Source organism: Macaca mulatta, chromosome 12 (assembly GCF_049350105.2).
Source record: "Macaca mulatta isolate MMU2019108-1 chromosome 12, T2T-MMU8v2.0, whole genome shotgun sequence".
In the NCBI taxonomy this organism is placed as follows: Eukaryota; Metazoa; Chordata; class Mammalia; order Primates; family Cercopithecidae; genus Macaca; species Macaca mulatta.
The window spans coordinates 138,094,849-138,119,287 of record NC_133417.1 but is presented as its reverse complement, the minus strand read 5'-3'; the positions used below and the strand labels follow the sequence as shown (position 1 = coordinate 138,119,287).

The following is a 24,439-nucleotide window of genomic DNA, read 5'->3' as shown; positions in this document are numbered from 1 at the left end:
TGAGCTAAGACTGCGCCACTGCGCTCCAGTCTGGTGACAGAGCAAGACTCCTGTCTCAAAAAAAAAAGGGAAAAAAAGAGGAAGGCTATTGGAGATAGGAGATATTGGAGAATATTGGTAAATAAAATGAGGTTGTGGCCCCCCTCAGCTGGTTTGTTTAGAAGCAAAATTCTCTTTCCATCAGTGACTGCTTTTTCAATAAGACTTCCCATTTTCCCATTTTATGCATGGGGAATGTGTAGCTAATGGATAATTTTTTCTCAGTATACAAATTATATGAAATATGTAAATTAAAAAATAATAAGTGAAAATGAAATGAGTAAGTACAGGACAAAAATGAGCAATTATGAGAGGAATTTCCAGACTGAGGTTTAGGTGAGCAGTAATTTTCATAACCTCAGTGAGTATCCTCAATACTTTGTTCAACATTTGTTTTTCTTCCCCTTCAAGGTATATGGATTCCTTAAACTCTACTCCTAGGATGACCTATCTCCCACCCTTATAGTGAGGTTTTTAAAGTCCCTTCCTTTCTTAGATCTATAAATAGAAGATGAGATCCAAGGGAATATTTAAGTCCAAACGGTCTGACTTCATTTTCAGAGCAACCTTTTCCTTAACAGCTTATCCTCAAGTCCGAAAGATTCTTAGCTAGAAACCACAGTTAGAATTTAAGGAATGTTTTAAAATCTATTCACCTATTTCCATACAAATTGGAAAAAATTTCAGGCTGCTCCATCCATCCTTAACATCAACTTTTGAGATAAGCAGACGAAAACAGAATCACACCAGATCTACAAGCTCCCAAACCCAGCTTTCAGGCACCAATTCTTTATTACTATTATTTTAAAATATTTTAAATATTATTATTTTTAAATTATTATTTTTTTGAGACGGAGTCGCACTCTGTTGCACAGGCTGGAGTGTAGTGGCGTGATCTCAGCTCACTGCAACCTCCACCTCCCAGGCTCAAGTGATTCTCCTGCCTCAGCCTCCCGAGTAGCTGCGATTATAGGTGCCCACTACCATGCCCAGCTAATTTTGTATTTTTACTAGAGACGGGGTTTCCCCATGTTGGCCAGGCTGGTCTCTAACTCCTGACCTCAAGTGATCCACACGCCTCAGCCTCCCAAAGATCTGGGATTACAGGCGTTGAGTTACTGCATCTGGCTTTAGGCACCAATTCTAAAGGACAGTCCTGAAAGTTAGGTTTTACTGTCATGTTGTTTTCACCAGGGCCGGAAGGCTCTGAGGGAAAGAGAGAATCCTACCAAGGGCACAGTAGGTTACCGCCTGCCTCTCACTGTGTGGGGTCTCAGGCTCTTCATGATGTCCCATAGGGACTTCAAACTCAACCCAGTCAACACTCAATTCCCCTCAGCCTGTTCCATGTTCCACCGCTTACCATTTCACAGCAAATGGCAACACCATCCATCCATCCTGCTCCCCAAGCCTGAGACCTTTCCACTCTTCTTGTCCAGTTAATTCTATCCCCTACATTTCTGAAATCCATCTAACTCCTTTTCATCCCCACTACCAAAACCCTATTCCAAGTCACTGGTATCTTTTACCTAGTCTAGCAGCCTCCTCACTGTTCTGCCCTCCTGACAGGACAACAACCGGAACCTCCATCTTTGCGAATATATTCTATTGCACTCTGGGAGGCCAAGGCGGGCAGATCACCTGAAGTCAGGAGTTCAAGACCAGCCTGGCCAACATGGCAAAACCCCATCTCTACTAAAAATATAAAAATTAGCCGGGTGTGGCGGCATGTGCCTGTTAGTCTCAGCTACTTAGGAAGCTGAGGCAAGAGAATCACTTGAACCCAGGAGGCAGAGGTTGCAGTGAGCTGAGATCACGCCACTACACTCCAGCCTGAGCACAGTGAGACTCCATCTCAAAGAAAAAGAAAAAAAAAAAGTTAGTTTCACTGTTGCAAAAAACATGGGCAGCCTATACTGTGTTATTCCTGAAGCAGTATTCCCCATCCTTTCTGCCATTCTTTCAAAGCCCAAATTCAGATGTCACCTTTTCCAAGAAGCTAGAGTACAGTGGCATGATCACAGTTCACTGCAGCCTTTAACTCCTGGTCAAGGAATCCCCCTGCCTCATTCTCCCAAGTAGCTGAGACTAAAGGTGTGCACCACCATGCCTATTTTTAAAATTTTTTGTAGGGATATGGTCTCATTATGTTATCCCAGCTGGTCTCAAACTCCTGGCCTCAAGTGACCCACCCACCTCAGCTTCCCAAAATGAACCACTGTGCCCAAGCCTGCCTTGCATGGTCCATAAAGACAGACAAAAATAGCCGTGGGTAACACAGAAGGGTGGAAAGAAAACAGGCCTGTCCTGAAAGCCCAGCCTCCCATAGCAGAAAGCTATGTAACACTGGGAAATGTTCTGAATCTCTGCGCCTTGGTCTACTCATTACTGGTAAAACTGGGATGTCACCTCATAATGCAAAGTAATTATATGATATATATGATATATAGAGTGATTACAAACACATATTGGTTCTCTTCTTGGAACACCTGATTGGATTAATGGTCTGCTTTCAATACAAATAAGCATTTAAGTTTTTAACATACTTTTAGTACCATCCATTATTAGCATCATTTTCCAACTAAATTACTAAAGGTCCTCCAGGGAAATTCATATTAAATATGAAACAATACTTTAAAGCACCATACAATATAAGTTGTTATTAGATGAGGCACAGCTCCTGCACTGAAATGCCCAGTAAATACTGGCTACTTATTTTGAACCAGTTAAAACATTAGTTATTGATAAAAAGAAATATTTTCCTTCTTGAAAAACAATGCTCCATGGAGACTCACACAGGATAACTGGTATCACCTGCACTCCTCCAACACTCAGCTAAGACTTTAAGACTGTGCTCACCTAATAAACTGGGATCTGCTCGGACCATCTTCTGCTTTTTCTTCTTCTTGCCACTCTGCACAGCCTCAAAATTGGATTGTTGGTTGTTGCTTTGATTGGTCTGAAATACTGAATGGAGTGTACTGTGGTTCATCCCCCACACAGAGTCCTGCGAAATAAGCAGCATGACTGAGATTACGCAGCAGATTCAGACTTGGCTCACCTTAGGAAAATGTTTGGCTTGTCCTCACCTAATCAAGTACAAGCTTAAAAGCAGAAAAACAAAAAGCTTATCATCACATGTTCTAATAATAAAACCAAGAGCAGGCCACTGAGCCACCATTCTCCTCTATTTAGACTGAGACATCCCACTCAGGGCTCAGTGCCTCCACAAAGCCTGTCCTGGCTAACTCTGGGTTTCTACCCTGCTGTGATGGCAGAACTTCTCTGGTATATACAGAGTCTGTACCAAACACTAGGAAATGAATACTGCAAATAATCATGAGCAGATCACTGCACCCTAGCAATATACATCTCTCACCTAACTAAGAGCAGAAAACCTCTTTGTTCCCTGGGCCCCAGGACAGAGAGGACAGGGGTGGCATATTACCAAAGTTAAAGTCGTGTACCTTATTCCTATCAGCAATCCCAGAAAGGATCTGACCCCAAAATACTGTTTGTATACTTTCTACCAACTGGTTACACTGTGAAATTGCCTACTAGCCCTTCATGCCTCTTATTAGCCAATGAGCCAGTTGAAGGCACAGGTGGTAGTAGTGGGGGAGAAGTGGAAAAAGCTCTGTGGAAGGACAAACCTGGTGTGAGCATGTGTGTATGCGTGCGCCCATGGGTGCACGTGCTTACTGGGCTTCCACCTTCCTGTTTTAGCCTACAGTGGAGCCATTTCACAAATGCAAACAGTCTTCTATATTGCTATATGATGCCTTCTCCTTAAAGTATTTTTCCTAGGGCTGGGCGTGGTAGCGCATGCCTGTAATCCCAGCACTTTGGGAGGCTGAGGCAGGTGGATCATGAGGTCGGGAATTCAAGACCAGCCTGGCCAACATAGTTAAACCCCATCTCTACTAAAAATACAAAAAATTAGCCACGCATGGTGGTGTGTGCCTGTAGTCCCAGCTACTCGGGAGGCTGAGAAAGGACAATCATTTGAACCTGGGAGTTGGAGGTTGCAGTGAGCAGAGATCGTGCCACTGCACTCCAGCCTGGGCAACAGAGTGACACTTCGTCTAAAAAAAACAAATAAATAAAATACTTTCCTAGTGTTTCAGTGTTTACATCTTTCACTTTCCTTCAATTTATGCCTGTTAGCCCATTACCCAGTTGGATGTTAAATGCCTTGTACTTCTCTGTATCTTCCACATCCTCACTGGAAGTGACCCATAATGAATACTGATTCTCTCTAGAAAAACAATTACAGGAGGAAAGGATATGAATATCTTTACGCCCTTCCATAAGCCTTGCCAACTTGTCTTTCAGAAAACTTGTACAATTGATTCTCACAGATTCTGTATTTGTGAATTCACCTACTTGTTAAAATGTATTTGTAACCCCAAAATGAATACTTGTAGTGCTTTTATGGTCATTCTAGAAATACACATACTCAGAGCAAAAAACGTGAGATGCTAAAGGCATATATTCCCAGTCAAGATAGAATAAGGAAACAATGCCTTCTTATTACAGTTCTCAATACTACCAACAAGTGCTCTTTTTGTGGTCTAAAGTGCCATGTTTTCCAAATTTTTGCGCTTTTTATTAATGATTTCTTTTCTTTTTTTTTTTTTTTTGAGGCAGAGTCTCACTCTGTCACCCAGGCTGGAGTGCTGTGGCGAGATCTTGGCTCACTGCAACCTCTGCCTCCCAGGTTCAAGCAATTCTCCTGCCTCAGCCTCCTGAGTAGCTGGGACCATAAGAGCACATCACCATGCCTGGCTAATTTTTGTATTTTTTGTAGAGACGGTATTTCACCATGTTGGCCAAGCTGGTCTTGAACTACTGACCTCATGATCCACCCACCTCGGCCTCCCAAACTGCTGGGATTACAGGCATGAGCCACCAGATTTCACTGTTTAAAGTGGCCCTCAACTATAGCGCTGAGGAACTGGTTGGTGTTCCTAAGTACAGGAAGGCTGTGAGGTGCCTTAGGAAGAAAATATGTGTGCTGGATAAGCTTCATTTGGGCAGGAATAGTAGTGCTATTGGTTGTGAGCTCAATATTAATGAATCAACATATATGAAATGAGGTGTCTTTAAAAAGACACACACACAAAACAAGATTATGTACTGATCAGGTGAGGAAAATGTTGTGACTAGAGGTTTATGGGAACCTAACCCTATATATCCCCTAGGAGCAATGGTTCAGTATTTGCTCAAATTCAGTGTTCATGGGGACTTTACAGAATGTAACTACTGTGAATAATGAGAATCATTGCTGTATCTTTTACATCCCCAGCAACATGAAGTATCTGGCATGCTGCAGTGTTGTCAGTACTGAGTACAGTGCATCCTGAACACTGGAGAATTCAACATTTTAAGTTTTAACTTTTCAAAACCAGATCTATGGGTTTGACACGTTGAAATGTGCAATCTAACTATGACACAAATACGAACCAAGAAAAATGCAACTGGTAAACCTAGTGTAAAATGAATGGTCGTAACTTGCTATTTGGGAGATACACAAAGGTATCTGGACAAATAATTTGAAAATATGAAGTCTACACATTTTTAAAAGCATGGTTACTGGATATACAAAAATGGTACCTTTGTATTAATTTTCATTTCTTGGGTTACTCAACATCTAAAGGTATTAATCCTCAGAGGTACTGCATACACTACACTACTTTATACCTGCTGCTGCGGCTGCTGTTGCGGCTGCTGCTGTGGCTGCTGTGGTGGCTGTTGCTGTTGCTGCTGCTGCTGCTGCTGCTGCCGCTGCTGGTTGGCTTTCTGTTTGGCACGGCGCTCAAGGAACTGCTTGGCAAACTCCTTGGCCTCAGAAGTATCTCCCAAATAGGCCCTGATATAATCATGGACCTCATAAGGAGATTCTACTTCTTTCAGGAAAGAAACAAATGTGGGAACTGCAAAATGGGAGGGGAGAAGACAAGGGTAACAATGAAATAATGAAAGAGAACATATAAAAATCAGTTTCCATTTTTAATATATCTTTATACCTAATCAAACATTAACGACAGCAACTTGATAAGTATGCAGCAATTGTGTTTAAATATTCTTTAATCTACCCTACAGAAATGAAAAAAACACTATGATCATAACACCCATATCACATGTTTAATTTCACTGAATGTTACACCGACTGAAACAGTTATTTGACTAAGGCTGAAGTAATTTGGGGATTCATTCTTTCCTTAAAAATCCCCAAATTCAATAAGTATTTATTAACTCCTATGATGTGTGCCAGGCACTACAACATATACTAAAGAAAACAGCTATATCCTCCTGGAACTTTCAATCCACTGAGATTTTTTTTAGAGAGAAATCAAATGGAAAATGTAAGCAGTGTGTGTTATAGGAGAAAAGCATGAGTATCAGAGTTAGACAAACATGGGTTTAAAACCTGACTCCGAAATTTGCTGGCTGTGTGACCTTGATGAGTTATTTAACCATTCTGAGCCTCTGTTTCCTAATTTATAAAATGGGGATAATATCACCTATCTTGTAAAGGTATCTTCAAAAATCACTGCTAATCAAATAACTGGGATACTACATGTTAACTTCAAGAGCGTGCCTAGCACATGGTAGGTGCTTAATGCATGGCAGCCATTACTGTTATTTAAAATTGTTTTCTCTGTAGACTTTTAAATCATTAGATATTGTTACACTGCTGCAAAAGAACCCTTTAAATCCTTTACTGCTGTTTTTCACAGTTTCTTGGTTTTAGACAGGGTATCAGAGGTGGACTAATCAACTCAGCCTGTTAGTTATGGGAATCCTGACATGACCAGTCTCTCTTCAAACATTCAGGGATGGGAGACAGTTCTGTTTGTAAACAGCTAACCATCAGCAAGTTTTTCTCTAAACTGTGCCAAAGCCTTTTCACTTCTGCACATTGGTCCTAGTTTTACCTCACACAAAATAAGTGTACTTGCTTTATCACAATTCCCACTCCCTCCCCAAAAGGTAGAAAGGGAATGATGTCACATCACCTCAGCCATCACCTGTCCAGGTTGACCTTTGTCTCCAGCATGACAGTTACTTTTTTTTAACCTGACATAGCTGGCAATGTTCCCCATAAAATGAACAGTATGGAACTAAGACCTCCTCTGTCCTGTGTATCATTAAGGCAGTCTAAGATGGCATTTAATTTTTGACAACCACCAATAACCTATTTGAGTTTAGTATTACTAGACTTTTCTCACAAGTAATACTATTAAAGAGTCAAGTTCCCACGGCAGGTGCAGGAGTTGATCTCCTTAGATTTCATCTTTTGACTTCTGGACCACTGTTCAAATTTGCCAGCCTCTCTGTGGGTCCTGCTCTGTCATTCCACATGCCGGGTTTCCCTCCCCAATTCTTACCATCCAAGTTATTTGCCGTATTAAGGGCATGAAGCATCTGTTCACACCACTGGGTAAATCCATCTTGGGCTTTATTTACTCCCTGAAAGAGCTTCAGCAACTTTTCTTCTTCTTCTACTTTCTTATTCTGCCGGTTAGACACACCTACAGATTTACTAAAGCAAAACAATAGGGCGATATTATATTCCCAGAAACTGTTACTATATGATTATAGCACAACACCATAAATAATGTCTTGGCAACACTGGATGGATGTCCAGTAATCCAATGCTTGGCTCCAAAAAAGAAAAAAATTCAAATATTTGGATTGGATATACCCTTAACATCTAGTCTCAGTTAATATATCTTAATTTCTGGATAAAGGGCATCTATTTAGAAAAAAGGATGAAATTCTTCCTATGTGTCCTTAGGTAAGTTGTTTAATTTTACTAAGCCTCAGTCTCCTCATCTGTAAAATGGTACTAACACTTTTTTGGGTTATCATAAGTAATAGATATTGTATGAAAAGGCCTATAGCACAGTGCCTGGCAAAGATGCTCAATAAACTAACAAAAATTTATTGTCCTATATTCATATGTTAGGCCCTAAATCAAGAAGAAACAATCTGACAACACTACCATTTATTAAGTAGTTACTATGTGCCAGGCACTTACTACTTATCATGTATTCATTTAATCTTTGCAATTACATGCATAAAGTTGTTATTATTATCTTCATTTTACCGATGAGGGAACTGAGGCCCAAAGAGGTTCCCTCTTGCCCAAGGTCACACAGCTAATAAGTGGTAGTGCTGGGATTTGAGTTCATGTATTTAACACTAAAACCCATGCTCGTTCAACAACACTGTATACTGAGGAAAGAAAGATGAAGATGAAAATGTAACTAACTTATAAAAATAAATAGGTTTAAGGTCACTACAGAGGTATTTTATAATACTCATATTAATAGTATGAATCACTTAAAAATACAAATTTAGGAAAAATGCTAAGGTATCTAAAGAATACCTTGGAGAAATGTTCAACAACACAACAAAAACATTATACTATTCCTAATATTTATTAAGTGGTTACCATGTGCTAGGCGATAGAATAAGTGCTCAGCAGAAGGAGCCCCAAGAAATAATACGAATATGTTTCTATGGGGAAGAAAGCAATCACCATAATTATGACTGCATGTGCTTGAACACAGATGAAAACGGTAAGTAAAAACTAAATAACTACCTTTTCCTGCCCACCCAACATCAAACTTCCTCCATCCTCACCTCCCAACCAACCAAGGTGCATAGGTGTGGTCATTTTGAGCCCTACCTGAGACTGGCGTTGTTTTTATTTTTATTTGTTGAATTCCTAGGTCCCACCTCTTTAACTGCATCATCCCAGAATCCCATGTTGGAGTTTTTAGTGTCAGCATTACTCCAAATACTACTGACTAGGTCAGATGCCCACTGGTTAGGAGGACCAGTATTTATAGAGCCCCAAACAGAATTCCCAATGCTGGTGTGCAGGTTGGAATGCTGTTAAAGAAAAAGAGAAAAATGATTATCGTTAATCATGTTAAAAAGATAAAAAGACAGTCAGAAAAGATAATACTAGTCCATAAAACGACAGCTTAGGAAAATGCACACACCGTATTGTTACGAGCTCTGTTTGGTTGCTGGTGCTGCTGCTGCTGCTGCTGCTGCTTTTGCATTTGCCTGGCCTCTTCCTGCTGGATCTCCAGAAGAGATTTCGTGGTACCTGAAGGTTTGCTGACATTCCCCCAACCTGACAATTTCTGCTGTTGCTGCTGCTGCTGCTGCTGGAGAGCTTTCATCAACTCCCTCTGCTGGCGCCTTTGCTGTTGCATGAAAATAAAACCTAGCTGAGGATTCTTGTTTTTAGATAATAGTTATAAATATCCAGTATACTAAATGGAATACAAACACATAGTAGCTACATAAAATTAACTTGATGGGATTAAATTCTGCTGTTGCAAATAAAAATGTAAATCGCTAACAGTATTAAAAAGGAGAATAAAAACATCAAATGCAAAATTACTTCTTTTTTTGTTGTTGAGACGGTGTCTCAGTCTTTCACCCAGGCTGAAATGCAGTGGCACACTCTCAGCCCACTGCAACCTCTGCCTCCCAGGTTCAAGCTACGATGCCCGGTTAATTTTTTGTATTTTTAGTAGAGATGGGATTTCACCGTATTGGCCAGGCTGGTCTTGAACTCCTGGCCTCAAGCGATCCACCCACCTCGGCTTCCCAAAGTGCTGGGATTACAGGCATGAGCCACCGTGCCTGGCCTCAGAATTACCTTTTTATTTATTTATTTATTTTGGAGAGAGGGCCTCACTCTGTCACCCAGGCTGGAGTGCAATGGCACGATCTCAGCTCACTGTAACCTCCACTTCCCAGGTTCAAGTGATTCTCCTGCCTCGGCCTCCTGAGTAGTTGGGATTATAGGCACCTGCCACCATGCCTGGCTAATTTTTGTATTTTTAGTAGAGACAGGGTTTCACCATGTTGGTCAGGCTGGTCTCGAACTCCTGACCTCGTAATCCACCCAACTTGGCCTCCCAAAGTGCTGGGATTACAGGCGTGAGCCACTGCACCCGGCCAGAATTACTTCTTAAAAATTAAGTAGGCCTTTGGTTAAGCATAGAAATAAAACACATGTTTACTTCCTAAAACCCCCACCAAAATGACAATTTATACACACACACACACACACACACACATACACACACACACACACACACACACATACACACACACACACACACACACACATACACACACACACACACACACACACACACAGCATAAACCCATAAGGACAAAGAAAACAGAACAGATTTTTTAAAATCTGAAAAGCAGATAAATAATGAGAACCAATGTAACAGATCCAATAAATTAAAATCTAAGTAAAGGAGCTCAGAAACAGGCAGATTCATAAAGAAGGCTCAGAAACTGGACGTGCTGAGTCTCTCCAACAGAGGAAGACTGGCTGAAAGGCTGTAAAAAGAAGCAGTAAGACTCCAAATTGCCTCCTGCACTCTACGCAGTTAGGCAATTCACTCTCCCTCAACACAGCAGAAAATTGAACATTCCCTGTCTGAAGAAGCCAAACCAGACTGGCACATTATCCTGTGGGGAAGCCAACCAGCTTGACAAGAAAACACACCTATAGGTAGGTACCAACAAATTGGGGCAGGGGTGGGGGGTGGACGTCCCCAACAGAACAACCCAGCCAGAAACGATTACAGGAAAGTCCATCAAGGTGCTGCACATACCAGAATCTCCAATCAGCTTTTGAGTGCCTTATTTGTAAATAGGAACAAACAGCCCAGAATTACCTAACATTTGACATAAACTTCTAACATAAAAGCCAAAGACAAAAACAAACAAAAATAATTCAGCAGAAATAGAAATAAGAGAACAGGAAAATAGGAGTTGGCTTTTTAAGAAGCTATCAGTAAGTAATAACCTTAGAGAGATAAGATGCTGTATTCAATGAAACAAGAATAAAAGGCTATAAAAATACTTAAAAGAACAAAATAAGGACTCACAGACGTTTGATATAAGATAGCACATATTAAAAGCTCAACATGGCCGGGTGTGGTAGCTCATGCCTGTAATACCCAACATTTAGGGAAGCCTAGGCAGGACAATCATTTGAGCTCAGGAGTTCAAGAATACAGTGAGTTACCATCACACCACTGCACTCCAGCCTGGGTGACAGAGCAAGACCCTGTTTCTAAGAGGAGAAGCCCAATAGAAGGACTGGAGGTAAAACTGAGAAAATGCCCCATAGAAAAGATAAAACGGGCAGGGTGCAGTGGCTCGTGCCTATAATCCCAACACTTTGGGAGGCCAAGGTGGGAAGATCGCTTGAGCTCAGGATTTTGAGGGCAGCCTGGGTAATGTCTTAAAAAAAAAGACACCTGTCTTAAAAAAAAAAAAAAATTTTAAATTAGCCAGGCATGGTGGCACACGCCTGTAGTCCTAGCTACATTCCAGCCCAGGAGACAGAGCGAGACTTTATCAAAAAAGATAAACGCACAGAGATGGAAAATGGGAGAAAAAACATGAGAAAGTAAAAATCAGTCCTGGGAGAAACATGTAAATAACAAGAACCCAAGAAAAATAAAACAGCAGCTATGTAGCAAGCTGAGAGTGTCCAGATTAGAACAGGTTAGAGGCCCCCAGAAAGGATGCCTCCAGGGATGACAATGAAATAAAATTATCTTAGGTTTTTCTATGTAAGAAATATGTATTAAGAGGCACCCTTATGAAGGGTATGGGAAGACTTAAAAGTTCCAAGAAAATTAAATGAAAATACAAATGAAGGCTGGGCACGGTGGTTCATGCCTGTTATCCCAACACTTTGGGAGGCTGAGGCGGGTGGATCACTTGAGGTCAGGAGTTTGAAATCAGCCTGGCCAACATGGTGAAACCCCATCTCTACTAAAAATAAAAAAATAAAATAAAATAAAATTAAAATAAAATAAAATAAAATTAGCTGGTGGTGGTGGCAAGTGCCTGTAATCCCAGCTACTTGGGAGGCTGAGGCAGGAGAATCACTTGAACCCAGGAGGTGGAGGTTGCAGTGAGCCGAGATTGCGCCACTGCACTCCTGCCTGGGTGACAGAGCGAGACTCAGTCTCTAAAAGGAAAAAAAGAAAAATAAAATACAAATGAAATAATTATTAACTTCTGGCAGGCGGGAGGAGACCTGGGATTCCTTGTCATCACCACTATTATTATATTTTCATTTGGTAGGGACCAAAATCAGTGGAATAATTTTTAGCCATGAAGGGAGAGATATACTCTGTTCTGCATCCATTTGTTGATAACCTTTTAGAGAAAGATGATTCCAGAGAAAGTTCAATCCTTTTTTTTTTTTTTAAATAAAGGTAGGAAATAAGGTCATCTTCAAGTGTGAAGAAACATCTTCTCTTATTGGATGACTTCAAACACACTACATGGTAAACACATATAGATAATTTCCACTTCTCCTTGTGTATCCAAAGCCCTCCTAATTTCAGTAAACCACATGACCCAAATCCAAAAATGACAACTTACATTCTCTAACAAATTGACAGCTCTACCTCAAATCATATCCACATAAATACTCTTCAGGACTCTGCTATATTATGTCACCTTTTCAGAGGCCCTCTCAGACCACACTACCTAAATCTGGACAATCCACCACACCATCACCACCCCTGATTCCCAACACTCTCCCTACCCACCTTCCCTTGTTATCTCTCTGACACTTATCAACCTCTCATACGCTATATTTTCTACTTTTCTCTCCTCAACCAGAGGGTCAGCTTCATGAATGCAGAAAATCTTGCCTGTTTTAGACTCAGCTATATCCCCAGACCTTAAGTAAGTAGGTAGGTATTCAGTAAGCATGTGTTGAATGAATGAATGAATGAATGAGGTACCAAATGGCATAATGAACCAAACTATGAATTATTCACTTTCTCCTCTCTGTCAAAAGCTGTGTTACTCCCCTTCCCTTTTACACTCTTTTGTATCCTTCTTTCCCTAATGATAAACTGCAGGACATACACTTAAAAGCAGAGGTACTTTATTTCTGTCATATTTTTCTAGACTAGTCAGGGAACCCAGTGTCTTTGGAGAAAAATATATTCTACTTTCTAGACATCAGACTTAAAAAAGATTATCTGCACACAACTCACCCACAATTTTGAACAACCCATGCACTTTTATTTACGAGGTCTTCTCAAAAACTACAGTAAAATGCTTAAGAAAACTGACAGTTATGTTACTCAATCTCTCAATCTTCATGCTATTCCTATGAGATACTTCACATTTGCTAGGGTAACCAAATTATGAGATGAAGTTTAATAATGAAAGTCCAATTCAGACACACAACAATTCTGACAGTAACTGTCCTCAGTAACCACTAATCCATAATGCACACTAGATATTCTGGAACATTGCTTGACTAGATCCCTTTTACTTTAAAATTTTACCTCTTCTCGAAGCTGCCGTTCTCGTTCTTCCTCTAGTTTTTGGATTTCAGCCAACGACAGGGTGGCCTGGGACTGACATGCTGTTGTATTGGACTGCTGGCCCCATGTTGAAGAAGAGGGAAGCTAACAAAAAAGGGAAGGCAGGAAAGTTCATGAGGAAATGTGGACAGGAAACAAAGAAGCAATAATGCATTATGTACACCCAGAACAAATGCATTTCTCTCAACTCCATTTACCACATTCAATTCAAATTTCCTTCTTCATTGCTTTTACTTACTATCCTCTCAGCTCCTTTTGCTTAAGTTTTTGTCACTGCTCCAAACCTGTTTATTTTAAAACAACTTATAATACACATATACACTTATATTTGATCTAACACTTGGTGACAACAAATTTGTTACATCTGGTACTGACATAAACAGCAATATACAACCATAAAGAGGAGTAAACAAAAGAATCACTAAATTGGCTTAAGGATTTTTTAACTGACAAAAGCAACAAAGGACATGATATGCTGCTGTCCAGTGAAAGGGTTAAGGGCATGATTTCTGAGGGTAGCACCGTGAGATTTCTCATCTCATGAGAGATGCTGGCATAGTTCTTGATCAGCCTTTATGAAAGGGAGCCACTGTTAACTAGGCTGTAGCTTCTAGTCATGAGCATTAAGCTGCTTTTAATCAATAATTTTATTTTTCCCATCCCTTAAGATTATTGACTAAAATAGAGTATAAATATCTGGGTCCTGAATATTTCAATATTCTCAAAGCCTGATTATTCTCAGAGAAACCCTTGCTCTTCCTGGCCAGAAAAAGATACACTTTTAATACTGAGGCATCAAACAAGTAAACACAATAAAAAAGAAACCTAACCAGACTTAAAAAATGTGTTTAATAAAAATAATACACGCATATAGATCAAAACAAAAAAAATCCCAAATAGTCCCCCAAAAGAATGGACCTACAGCAGAAATCTGTAACAGTGGCTACTGATAGGATAAAAGGTATAAACAGTTTAAACCACCACTGATATTGCCAAACAACTCATCAAATGAATGTCTTCAACACTACTGAACATAATCAACCCTTAACATTTTTTGGCCAATAAGATAGACAATAGGGCAATTCTCTCAAAATGCACCTGCCCTGGGGTTGGGGAGGGGTGCAGAGGGAGGTGTTGAGAGGCAAAACTGAGCAAAAATTAACTTTTTCTCCATAGGAAATGACTCATTTGAAGGCACTATCAAGATCAAGTAAGGCAGTAGATCTCAAACTGGCAGCATAACCTGAAGGGACCTATAAAAATGTAGAGGCCCTGGCTCCACCACACCTAATCAATCAGAAGATCAGAAGGGAAGGCAGGAGAATCAGCATATTTTAATCATTCTGATGCAGCCAGTAACCACTGATGCTGTCTAATATCACAGTAGATGCGTCACCCCATGATAACCAGGAAACAATCTTTCAAGCCCGCTTCAGCAGAACTCAGTCAGCACCAGGAATAGAGGCAATGCCTCCAGAAACAGCCATCTATCCTCACGGGCACCTCTGAGAATCTTCCTATTGCTGTGCCAATATATATTTATTCTCTCCTCCTCCCTGGCCCTACTCTCTATTTCTCTCTCTATACACACACATACACACACACACACACACACACACACACACACACACACACACGCTCTCTCTCTAGGTATATATACACACAAAGTACATACTCCATATTTCATAGGTCTGCTCTCTAAGGTAACTGCAGACCAAACTTAAGTATTCCTTATATAGACTTATGTCTGTTGATAGCTTTCATTTTCCTTAAATCTTCCTTGTATATTGGAAATAATATCCCAGAACTCTTTCAACATTGCCTCATGACACTTACCAGCCCAACCATCACCCTATAATGCCCACTCAGGAGAACTGCAGTGTGTCAATCATGCTTCTCAGAACAAACTTTTGACAAATCAAAAGAAAACAGGGACCCCTGAATGTCTAATATCCTTCACTGATTTTTGAAACTATATTCTTGTTCTGCCCTGACATTGCTACCTTACATTTCAACACTGGTTTTGCTTTAAGAAATAACTGTTTCACTGTCAGAATGACAGCATGAGGAGCTGCGTGGACCTGCTCCCTGGCAAAACTGGTGAAGATCATTTTTAAAATAATCATTTAAACTCTCTGACTGGCAGCAGGGCCTCACACCTGTAATCCCAGCATTCTGGGAGGCCGAGGCAGGCGATCACTTGAGGTCAGAAGTTTGACATCAGCCTGGCCAACATGGCAAAACCCCATCTCTACTAAAAATAAAAAAAACGTAGCTGGGTGTGGTGGCGCACACCTGTAATCCAGCTACTCGGGAGGCTGAGGCAGGAAGATCGCTGAGGCGGAGGTTGCAGAGAGCCGAGATCGTGCCACTGCACTCCAGCCTGGGCAGCAGAGCCAGACCCTGTCTCAAAAAAATAAATAAAGTCTCTGGTAATATTCCTAAGGACATAAAGCAAATGGGAAAAAAAAAAAAAAGTTTATTCAAGAGTATTTGCTAAAACTCAGTAAGAACAGCAAGAGTTTGTGATACTTAAACCAAGACCTACTCTCTCCTTCTCTCCTCTCAGCTTAATGAGACAGAAACTCCATTCTAGACTGGTACAGTCAAGACACGGCTCCCTTCTCCTCCCAGTCATCAGTCAGTAGGCTTTCTTCCTGGGAAAAGCACATCAGTGTGTCTCACCCTGATGCCAGTTACCTGTGACAAATGCTAAGCTCCAAACAAGTGCAACTGATGTGGGGGCTCTCTTCTTGTGCCCAGCCCCACTCATAGGATGGAAACTCTTGACCACAGCAACACCAACACTAGGGCCGTGATCACCAATAGGGCTGGCTGGGCCAAGTCACCAGGAGAAGCAAGCCAAGGAGACCTGAGGCTACTATTCTGCTCACCCTTCAGCAAATGTTAGAGGAAAGCAGACCACTGTGCCCACTTCCAGAGCTGACTGAGAGATTTTTGTCTGAGGGTAGGAGTGTAGGAAACAGGTAGAAAACAGAAAGCTCCAGGTTTCTTCCCAAAGGAAGTGACTTTATTTGCAACAGATAGTGGAGGAGTTCAAGCCTAATGGTGTTTTCAGAAACAGTAGAAGTTGGGGTAAAAGGCAATTGGAAGGAGACGGGTAGATTCATAGGAGATACAGGTTAAACTGTAGGAGGCTGCTACCTTATCTGAGAAAACTAAAGAAAACTGGAAGAAATCCTCCTGGAGTCAAAACAAATTTCATATATAGACCTCAGGAGCTATTTTTTCAAAGAAACCTGAATTTAAGTGGATCAGTCTGTCAGTGTATGTTCCAAGGGACTTTTTTTTTTTTTTTTTTGGAGACAGGGTCTTACTCCGTCATCCAGGTTGGAGTGCAGTGGTGTGATTTTGGCTCACTACAACCTCCGTCTTCCATGCTCAAGCAATCTTCCCACCTCAGCCTCCCAGGTAGCTGGGACCACAGGCACACATCACCATGCCTGAGTAAGTTTTTGTTTTTTTTTTTTTTTTTTTTTTGGTAGAGATGGAGTTTCACCATGTTGCTCAGGCTCGTCCTGAATTCCTGAGCTCCAGCAATCCACCAGCCTCGGCCTCCCAAAGTGCTGGGATTATAGGTGTGAGCCACTGCACCCAGCCCAGGACAATTTTAACCCATTTCCCATCTGCCCCGAGAATATTTGCTGGCAGCATGTGCAGCTGCAGCGTTTACCCAGAGCTAACTCGCAGGTTTTTTTTTTTCTAGATCATTTGGCATCTGTTTTCTGTTCCAACAAGCTGTCCTAACTGCATCAGTGCTGTTTGGATGTAATTCTCTGAAAAGCATTTAGGGGTAAGGTTAGGACTGTAATCCGAGAGTTACCTCAGGGTCAGCGCTGCAGCCACATGCACCACCAGGAATATTCTCAGGGCAAACAGGAAACGGGTTAAGAACAACAGAGCAATCGGCTAGCAATAAGTGGAGTGAAATAGCTGAGTGTGGAAAAGACAATCAAAGAGAGCCCTGCCAAACCCAATGTCACCTCGGAGTCACTCTGGGCACACCCAGTGCTGTACTCCCAGCATGGGCAACAGCAAAGTCTTCAACATGGTCGGGGGGAGGAGGGGAGAGTTGGACTCCACTAAAATAATCTATCCAGTCACAAAACAAATAAACAAACAAGAACATCAAGCTGGGAGGGGTGGATGGAAATACCCAGAGTCGCTAAAAGACATTATCAAAAAGTCCAGCTGCCAATAAAAACTTACGAGACATGCAAGAAACAGGAAAGTACAACCTATACACTGGGGAAAAAAGCAGGCAACAAAAACTGCCTGTGACAATGAACAAGATGTCAGACTTAACAAAGACTTCACATATGTTATAAAAGCTGTTTCAGGGAACCTAAGAAAGCTATGACTAAAGTAGTAAAGGAAGGCATGATGACAGTGTCACACCAAATAAAGAAGACTGATAAAGACATAGATGACATTTTTTAAGAAACCAAAAGGAAATTCTGGAGTATAATAACTGAAATTAAAAACTCTGCCCATCAATGGAGGATTGGATAAAGAAAATATGGTGTTTACATAAAGCATGGAGTGCTACTCAGCCACAAAAAAGAATGAAATCTTGTCTTTCACAGCAACACAGATGGAACTGGAGACTATTATCCTAAGTAAGGTAACCCAGAAACAGAAAGTCAAATACTACATGTTCTCACGTATAAGTGGGGGCTAAACAGTGGATACAAATAGGCATATGAAGTGGAATAATGGACACTGGAGACCCCAAAAGCTGGGAGAATAGGAGGTAAGTAAGGGGTGAACAATCCAGTATCCTACTGGATACAATGCTCACTATTTAGGAGATAAGTACACAAAAAGCCTGGACTTCACCACTATGTAACATATGCAATTAAGAAACCTACACTTGTATGCCCTAAATATATATAAAAATTTTTTAGTTAAAAAAAAATCACTAGAGGTACACTACAGTACATCTGAACTGGCAAAAGAAAGAAATAAACTTAAAGATAGATCAATACAGATTAGACAAAGAACAGAGAGAAGAACATGAAGAAAACTGAAGAGAGCCTTAGAGAAATGAGACACCACTAAGTGCATGAAGTACATCAACATAAGCATCACTCAAGTGCCTGAAGGAGACAGAGAAAGGAACAGAACATAGAACTGAAGAAATAATGGCTAAAAACTTCTCCACTTTATGGAAAAACACTAATCTACACATTCAGGAAGTGCCATGACTTCTGAGTAGATTAAACACAAGGAGACTCATAAACAGACATATCATAGTAAAAATGCTGAAAGCCAGACTCAGTTTGGAAGTTACCTTTTTTTCAAGAATCCTTTCCGAACTTCCCAGATGGACAGTGGTTCTCACATTTTGGAGAGCATGGGTTTGTTTAAATACAAGATTTCTCAGTTCTACCCCTAGAGGTTCTGATTCAATAGGTCTGGGGTGTGAATCTGCACATCTCACAAGTTCCCAAGTGACGGAACTCTGAGAATGACTGACTCCATGCCACCTCTCCCACTACATTCACCATACTATATTCTACTTTCTGGTTTACATGTCTAACCTGTGAGTTCCTTGAAGATAGGGGACACTAAGCCTTACTGCTCACTGCAGACCCAGCATGAAGTTAGCAGAACCTGCCATAAATCTGCTCCTCCCTTCCCAATTACTCCAATTCCATCAACAGTTCCACTATCTTCTCAGTCCTGAAACTTATTCTGGCAGGCACCCCAGCTTCTGCCTTCCTCCCTCAGCTCCAGAGAGTAATTAAGTCTTGCTGACTGCTATCAGGCCAGCTCCCTCCTGCTGGCCTCTCCTATTCATTCACACCAGCACCAACATAGCCTCTTTACTGGGCTGTGTTTACCCAGTATTCACTTTCTCCTTATTAAAAAAAAAAAAAAAAAAAAAAAGTTTTGAATCCTCCTTAAAACAACACTTTGTATATATCACCTCTTAATGTAACTTTCAATAAATGCCCATGGCCAACTCTGTTTCAAGCCCTATATTCTAGTTCCCATTTACACATATGAATGTTTACATGACTATATTTTTAAGTTTGTGAGCTCTCTGGGAGCAACTGCCTTGTCTCATTTATCTTTGTCTCAGCAGTGCTGAACTGGTACAGAATAGGCACTCTGGTGTTTACTGGGCCACATTAAATTTACGAACCAAACAGATTTACACGTTTTGTCTGCAACAAATTGTTGCTCATGTCCTATCCTCTTGTTTACTCCACTCTCATTTAAAGTACGTGCATTATGTATCTTATTGATGATCAAAAAACCAAAGTAGTAATATTCAATGATAAAGTGCCGGGCACAGTGGTTCACGCCTGTAATCCCAGCACTTTGGAAGGCTGAGGTGAGCAGACTGCTTGAGTCCAGAAGTTCAAGCCTGGGAAACATAGTGAAACACCATCTCTACTAAAAATATAAAAAACTAGTTAGGTGTGGCGGCGCACGCCTGTAGTCTCAGCTATTGGGGAAGCTGAGGTGGGAGGATCATATGAGCTGCCCAGGAAGTCAAGGTTACAGTGAACCAAGATCATGCCACTGCACTCTAGCCTGGGTGATGGGAGTAAGTACCAGTCTCAAAAATAAATAAATAATTTCAAATACTTTAATATAAAAAAAAGAAAGAAAGTACAGTTTTACTTCTACTGGTACAGCCAGCACCTACCTAACTAAAAAATGTTAGCAAGGAGCTCCTAAGGTTGATGCCTCGGGCTTTACCTTCATCTGCGCCAGTTGTTGTTGCTGCTGCTGCTGCTGCAACCTCCGGAGAGCCTCCTGCTGCTGCTGCCTCTGGCGCATTAACTCCTTCTGCCGCTGGACCTCCAGCTCCTTCCTCTTCCTTTCTTCTTCCTCATGCCGGAGTCTGGCTGCCTCCTCTTCCATCCGCAGCCGGTTCTCCTCTAATCGACGCTGGGCTTCTTCTTCTTCCCGGGCCCATTTTGCAGCCTCCTCTTCCTTTCCAGAAGGAAAAATTAAAGAGATAAAAATTTTATTAATTGTGGGGGGAAAAAATCTGACTCACTTTTGAAAGCTTCTGTCAAATGGCTATAGAAATGACAGAGAAAGCAGAAACTCTGTTCATGATGACGCAAGGTAGAAGTAACTTTTCTTTTAAAATATATTCATAGTAGCCACAAAGGCCTGGTATGCTTACAGGACGAAATTTTAATTAAAGGACTACCACTTTAAACATGTGCAGTCAAAGCCCTGATCTCGAGGCAGCTCACCATCAACTGCAAGAAAGTCTCCTGGAAACACTGCTTCAACATCTGAGGTGAGCAAGCCTTTCAGGGTGCTGAGCGCTAAGAGCTACCAATACCTTGTAAGGATGCTGATTACCATGAAAGCATCAGCCAGTTCTGGAACCAAAGCAACTTTCCAAGACCACAGAATTCCATCCCTGGCTCTTGCCCCTTGTGGCTTATAGGCCCTTCAGAACATCTCTCCTCAAGCAGTCCTCCACCATCTACTACATTTGCCCTCACCTGGGCTCATTTTCCTTCTGCTTCCTTCCCTCAAAACCATTCCATTGTGCCCCGCGAAACTCATTTCACTAAGAAATTCCCTTCATCTGTGCAGTCTGTCTGCTGTGCCTGCAATGCTTTGTCTTACCCATATCACATTCCTCTGCTTCATTCTCTAAAGCGTAGGTCAGAGAGAAGTCAGCCACTCGGAGACTCGCCTAGCCTTTAGGAGGTATACTTCACCTTTGCCTTTTGATTAAGGTCAACTATACCCTGTCCTTATCTATTTGCTTCTAGTCCACCTATGGCAGCTCCTGCTTCTACCTGTTCAACAACCACTACCTTTGTCAGGCTTCTTCCTTGTAGACAAAGCCTCCTGCCACATCAGAGGTTTAAAATGTCAGATTTTGCTTTTAAGCTCCCAGTGTAACTAGGGGTAGCCATGTGATCCAATTGGGGTCAAAGAGATGTCTACTGGGAGACCTCTAAGGAAGAAATTTTTCCCAGATAAAAGGAAGAAAGCATGAGAGAAGGACCATTCCCTATATGGATACAGGTTGCAAACAGTGTGATATCCAAAACTCTTAACCATGACATGAAACATCTGAACTCAAAAGTCAACACACCAGGAAATAGCAGAGGAGGAGTACGCAAAGGCTGTCAATCCTTAATAGCATTCACTGAGTCACTGAAGCAAGTGTATAACAGGCTGATGGGCAGACCACCTCAGAGTGTGAGGCAACAATTTCATTTATTTAAGCTACCTTAGACGGGTATTTTTATTTTGGAGCTGAAAGTATCCTAATGATGGCGCTTACTTCTTGTGTATTCATCACACACATAGGCTGTGCTTCTTGAGGACAGAAATAATTTCCCAAAAAGTCTTATACTCCACCAGAAAACAAGCACAATAACTAGCAAGTAGTACATTAACTAAACATGTTGTTAACTGTTAAATGAATAAACCAAAGAATGAATCAACACACAATCTAACTTGGAAGCTATCTATCTCTAATAGAATTCAGGTTTCTAAAAAAATCTCAATTTAGAACACAGGCAAAAGTAAGCAAAACTCTACATTCTTAAGTGTGGACTGCACAGAGTGACTGCCAAGGAGTCAGTACAGTTCATGAGAAAAACTTCAGATAAATTCCAATCAAGGGGTACCCTATAACATACTAACCAATATTTCTTAAAACTGTCAAGGTCATCAAAAACAAGGAAAGTCTAAGAAACTGTCATAGCCAAGAAGGGCCTAAAGAGACATGACAGCTAAATGCAATATGATATTCTCTTTTTTACAAGTTATTATTTTTTTTTTGTAGAGACAGGGTCTCGCTATGTTGCTCAGGATGTTCTCGAACTCCTGGCCTCAGCGATCCTTCTGCCTCAGCCTCTTGAGTCGTGGGGATTACAAGTGTTAGCCACTGTGCCCAGCTAATATGATATTCTGAATGGAATCCTGGAACAGAAAAAGGACATTAGGGAAAAGCTTTAAAAATCTCAATAAACAATGGATGTTAGTTAATGATAATGCCACCAGTACTGGTTTATCAGTTTTAACAAATGTACCATACTCATGTAAGATATTAATAGTAGGGGAAACTGTGTGCAAGGGGAAATATGGAAGCTCTATGTATTATATTCCCAGTTTCTCTGAAAATCTAATACTGTTCTAAAAATAAAGTCTATCAATAAAAAAAATCTATGTTCTTAAACATTAAAATAAAATGATTTGGGAGTTCTAGTTTCTTGTAACGACAGAGTACCACGGTTGGACTGTCACACACGTAATTATAAAAGCTGAACTAAATACCAGTGAAATAAAAACAGAAAAAAAAGAACAGGTATACTGAGCCAGGCCCAGTGGTTTGCGCCTGTAATCCCAACTACTAAGGAAGCTGAAGCGAGAGGGTCACGTGAGGCCAGGAATTTGAGACCACACTGGGCAATACAGTGAGACCCCTGTCTCCAAAAACATAAAGTAAAAATTAGCCAGGCATGGGGCATGTGCCTGCAGTCCCAGGTACTTGAGAGGCTGAGACAGAAGGATCGCTTGAGCCCAGGAATACAAGGTTGTAGTGAGTTATAATCACACCACTGCACTCCAGCCTGGGTGACAGAGTGGGATACCGTCAATAAAAACAAACAAACACCAGACAGAAATCAAAGAAGAGTATACCCTTCCCCACCCGCCAACTGTCTATTAATCAAAAAGCATACCGTTGAAAAAATACATGTAAGATTTTTATTTATGTTTTGCCTAAGGGCACTCCCCCATTCACCAGCAAGGGACTCGAAGCATTACTAGCAGTTCTGTTGGTCTAAAGAGAGAGTTCTGGGATAGACAAGCAGACATTAACCTGGGGGAAAATCTGGAAGGGGGACCATCAGAAGGAAGGGAACCAGAAAAGAGATGAGCCCCCAAATCTGCGGAAATCCTTGGCTGGCTCACAAACTACAGGCATGAAGCAGACCTCGGGATCAAGCTAAAAGGTGCAGCTGGAAGCTGGAAAAACTCAGTAACTGAGATTAGAGATTTCTGCTGTTCTACCGTGAGTGTGGTACAATGCTGAAGACTGAATTCATCAAGGTAAGTGCCAGCCAGAACTAAACTCTCTCTTTAAAGGGACAAACCAGAATGCATAATCTCTATAATCTACCATTCAGAATGTTCCTTATACAATTTTTTATTATAAAAATCACTAGATATACACAAAAATGGAATAATGAAAAAATATATACCATGCAAACACCAAAGACAACTAGAATGGCAACCTTAACATCAATTTAATAGACTTTAAGACAAGGAATACAATCAGAGGTAAATAGGAACATTTCGTAACAATAAAAGGTTCACTAAGAAGACAAAACTATATAAACGTATATGCGAGTAATAACACAGCCTCAAGACACAAGAGCAAATACTAATATCTAAAGGGAGAAATGAACAAATCAAAAACTGCAGTTTCAGATTTTAGCATCTGTTTTCTTAAGATGAAAATGCATGGCTAATTTTGAAAAAAGTTTAGCATCTCTCCCAGGAATCAATATGACAACTAGATAAAAATTAAGTAAGGATATAAAATATTTAAATGTTATCAGCCACCCTGACCTAATTGTCATTCATGAAACACTACACTCAACAATGGAGAAATATGGATTCTTTACAAATGTAGGCGGCCAGGCTTGGTAGGTCCTGCCTATAACTCTAGCACTTTGTGGGGCTGAGGCAGGAGGATTGTTTGAGGCCAGGAATTCAAGACCAGCCTGGGCAATATAGCAAGACCCCATCTCTACACACTCTATATATTTTTAAATTTTTTTCCTTTTTTAAAAAAGTAGTTAGATTAATAGTGGGGGGTTATATACTAACTTCAGTGACACTAATAATTTTAATAAATTCTGATAACTCACTACCATCAGACCAGCCAAGACTCCACCTCTATAAAAACTTTTTAAAAAATTAGCCATGCATGGTGGTATATACTTGTA

The 24,439-nt window shown here is 40.9% G+C and overlaps 1 protein-coding gene across 8 annotated transcripts in view; it reads right to left on the bottom strand.

Annotated features, from left to right (window-relative positions):
• GIGYF2 (GRB10 interacting GYF protein 2) overlaps nt 1-24,439 on the bottom strand; it is a 167,070-nt gene that overhangs the window by 5,555 nt on the left and 137,076 nt on the right. For all 8 annotated transcript variants that reach the window (XM_077957914.1, XM_077957915.1, XM_015111358.3 and 5 more), the window contains 7 exons: nt 20,199-20,435; nt 13,425-13,547; nt 9,060-9,269; nt 8,741-8,946; nt 7,434-7,588; nt 5,743-5,975; nt 2,899-3,046 (listed from right to left, as the gene is read on the bottom strand). In XM_077957914.1, the coding sequence (XP_077814040.1) occupies nt 2,899-3,046; nt 5,743-5,975; nt 7,434-7,588; nt 8,741-8,946; nt 9,060-9,269; nt 13,425-13,547; nt 20,199-20,435 (1,312 nt within the window). The remainder of the gene's footprint in view (nt 1-2,898; nt 3,047-5,742; nt 5,976-7,433; nt 7,589-8,740; nt 8,947-9,059; nt 9,270-13,424; nt 13,548-20,198; nt 20,436-24,439) is intronic.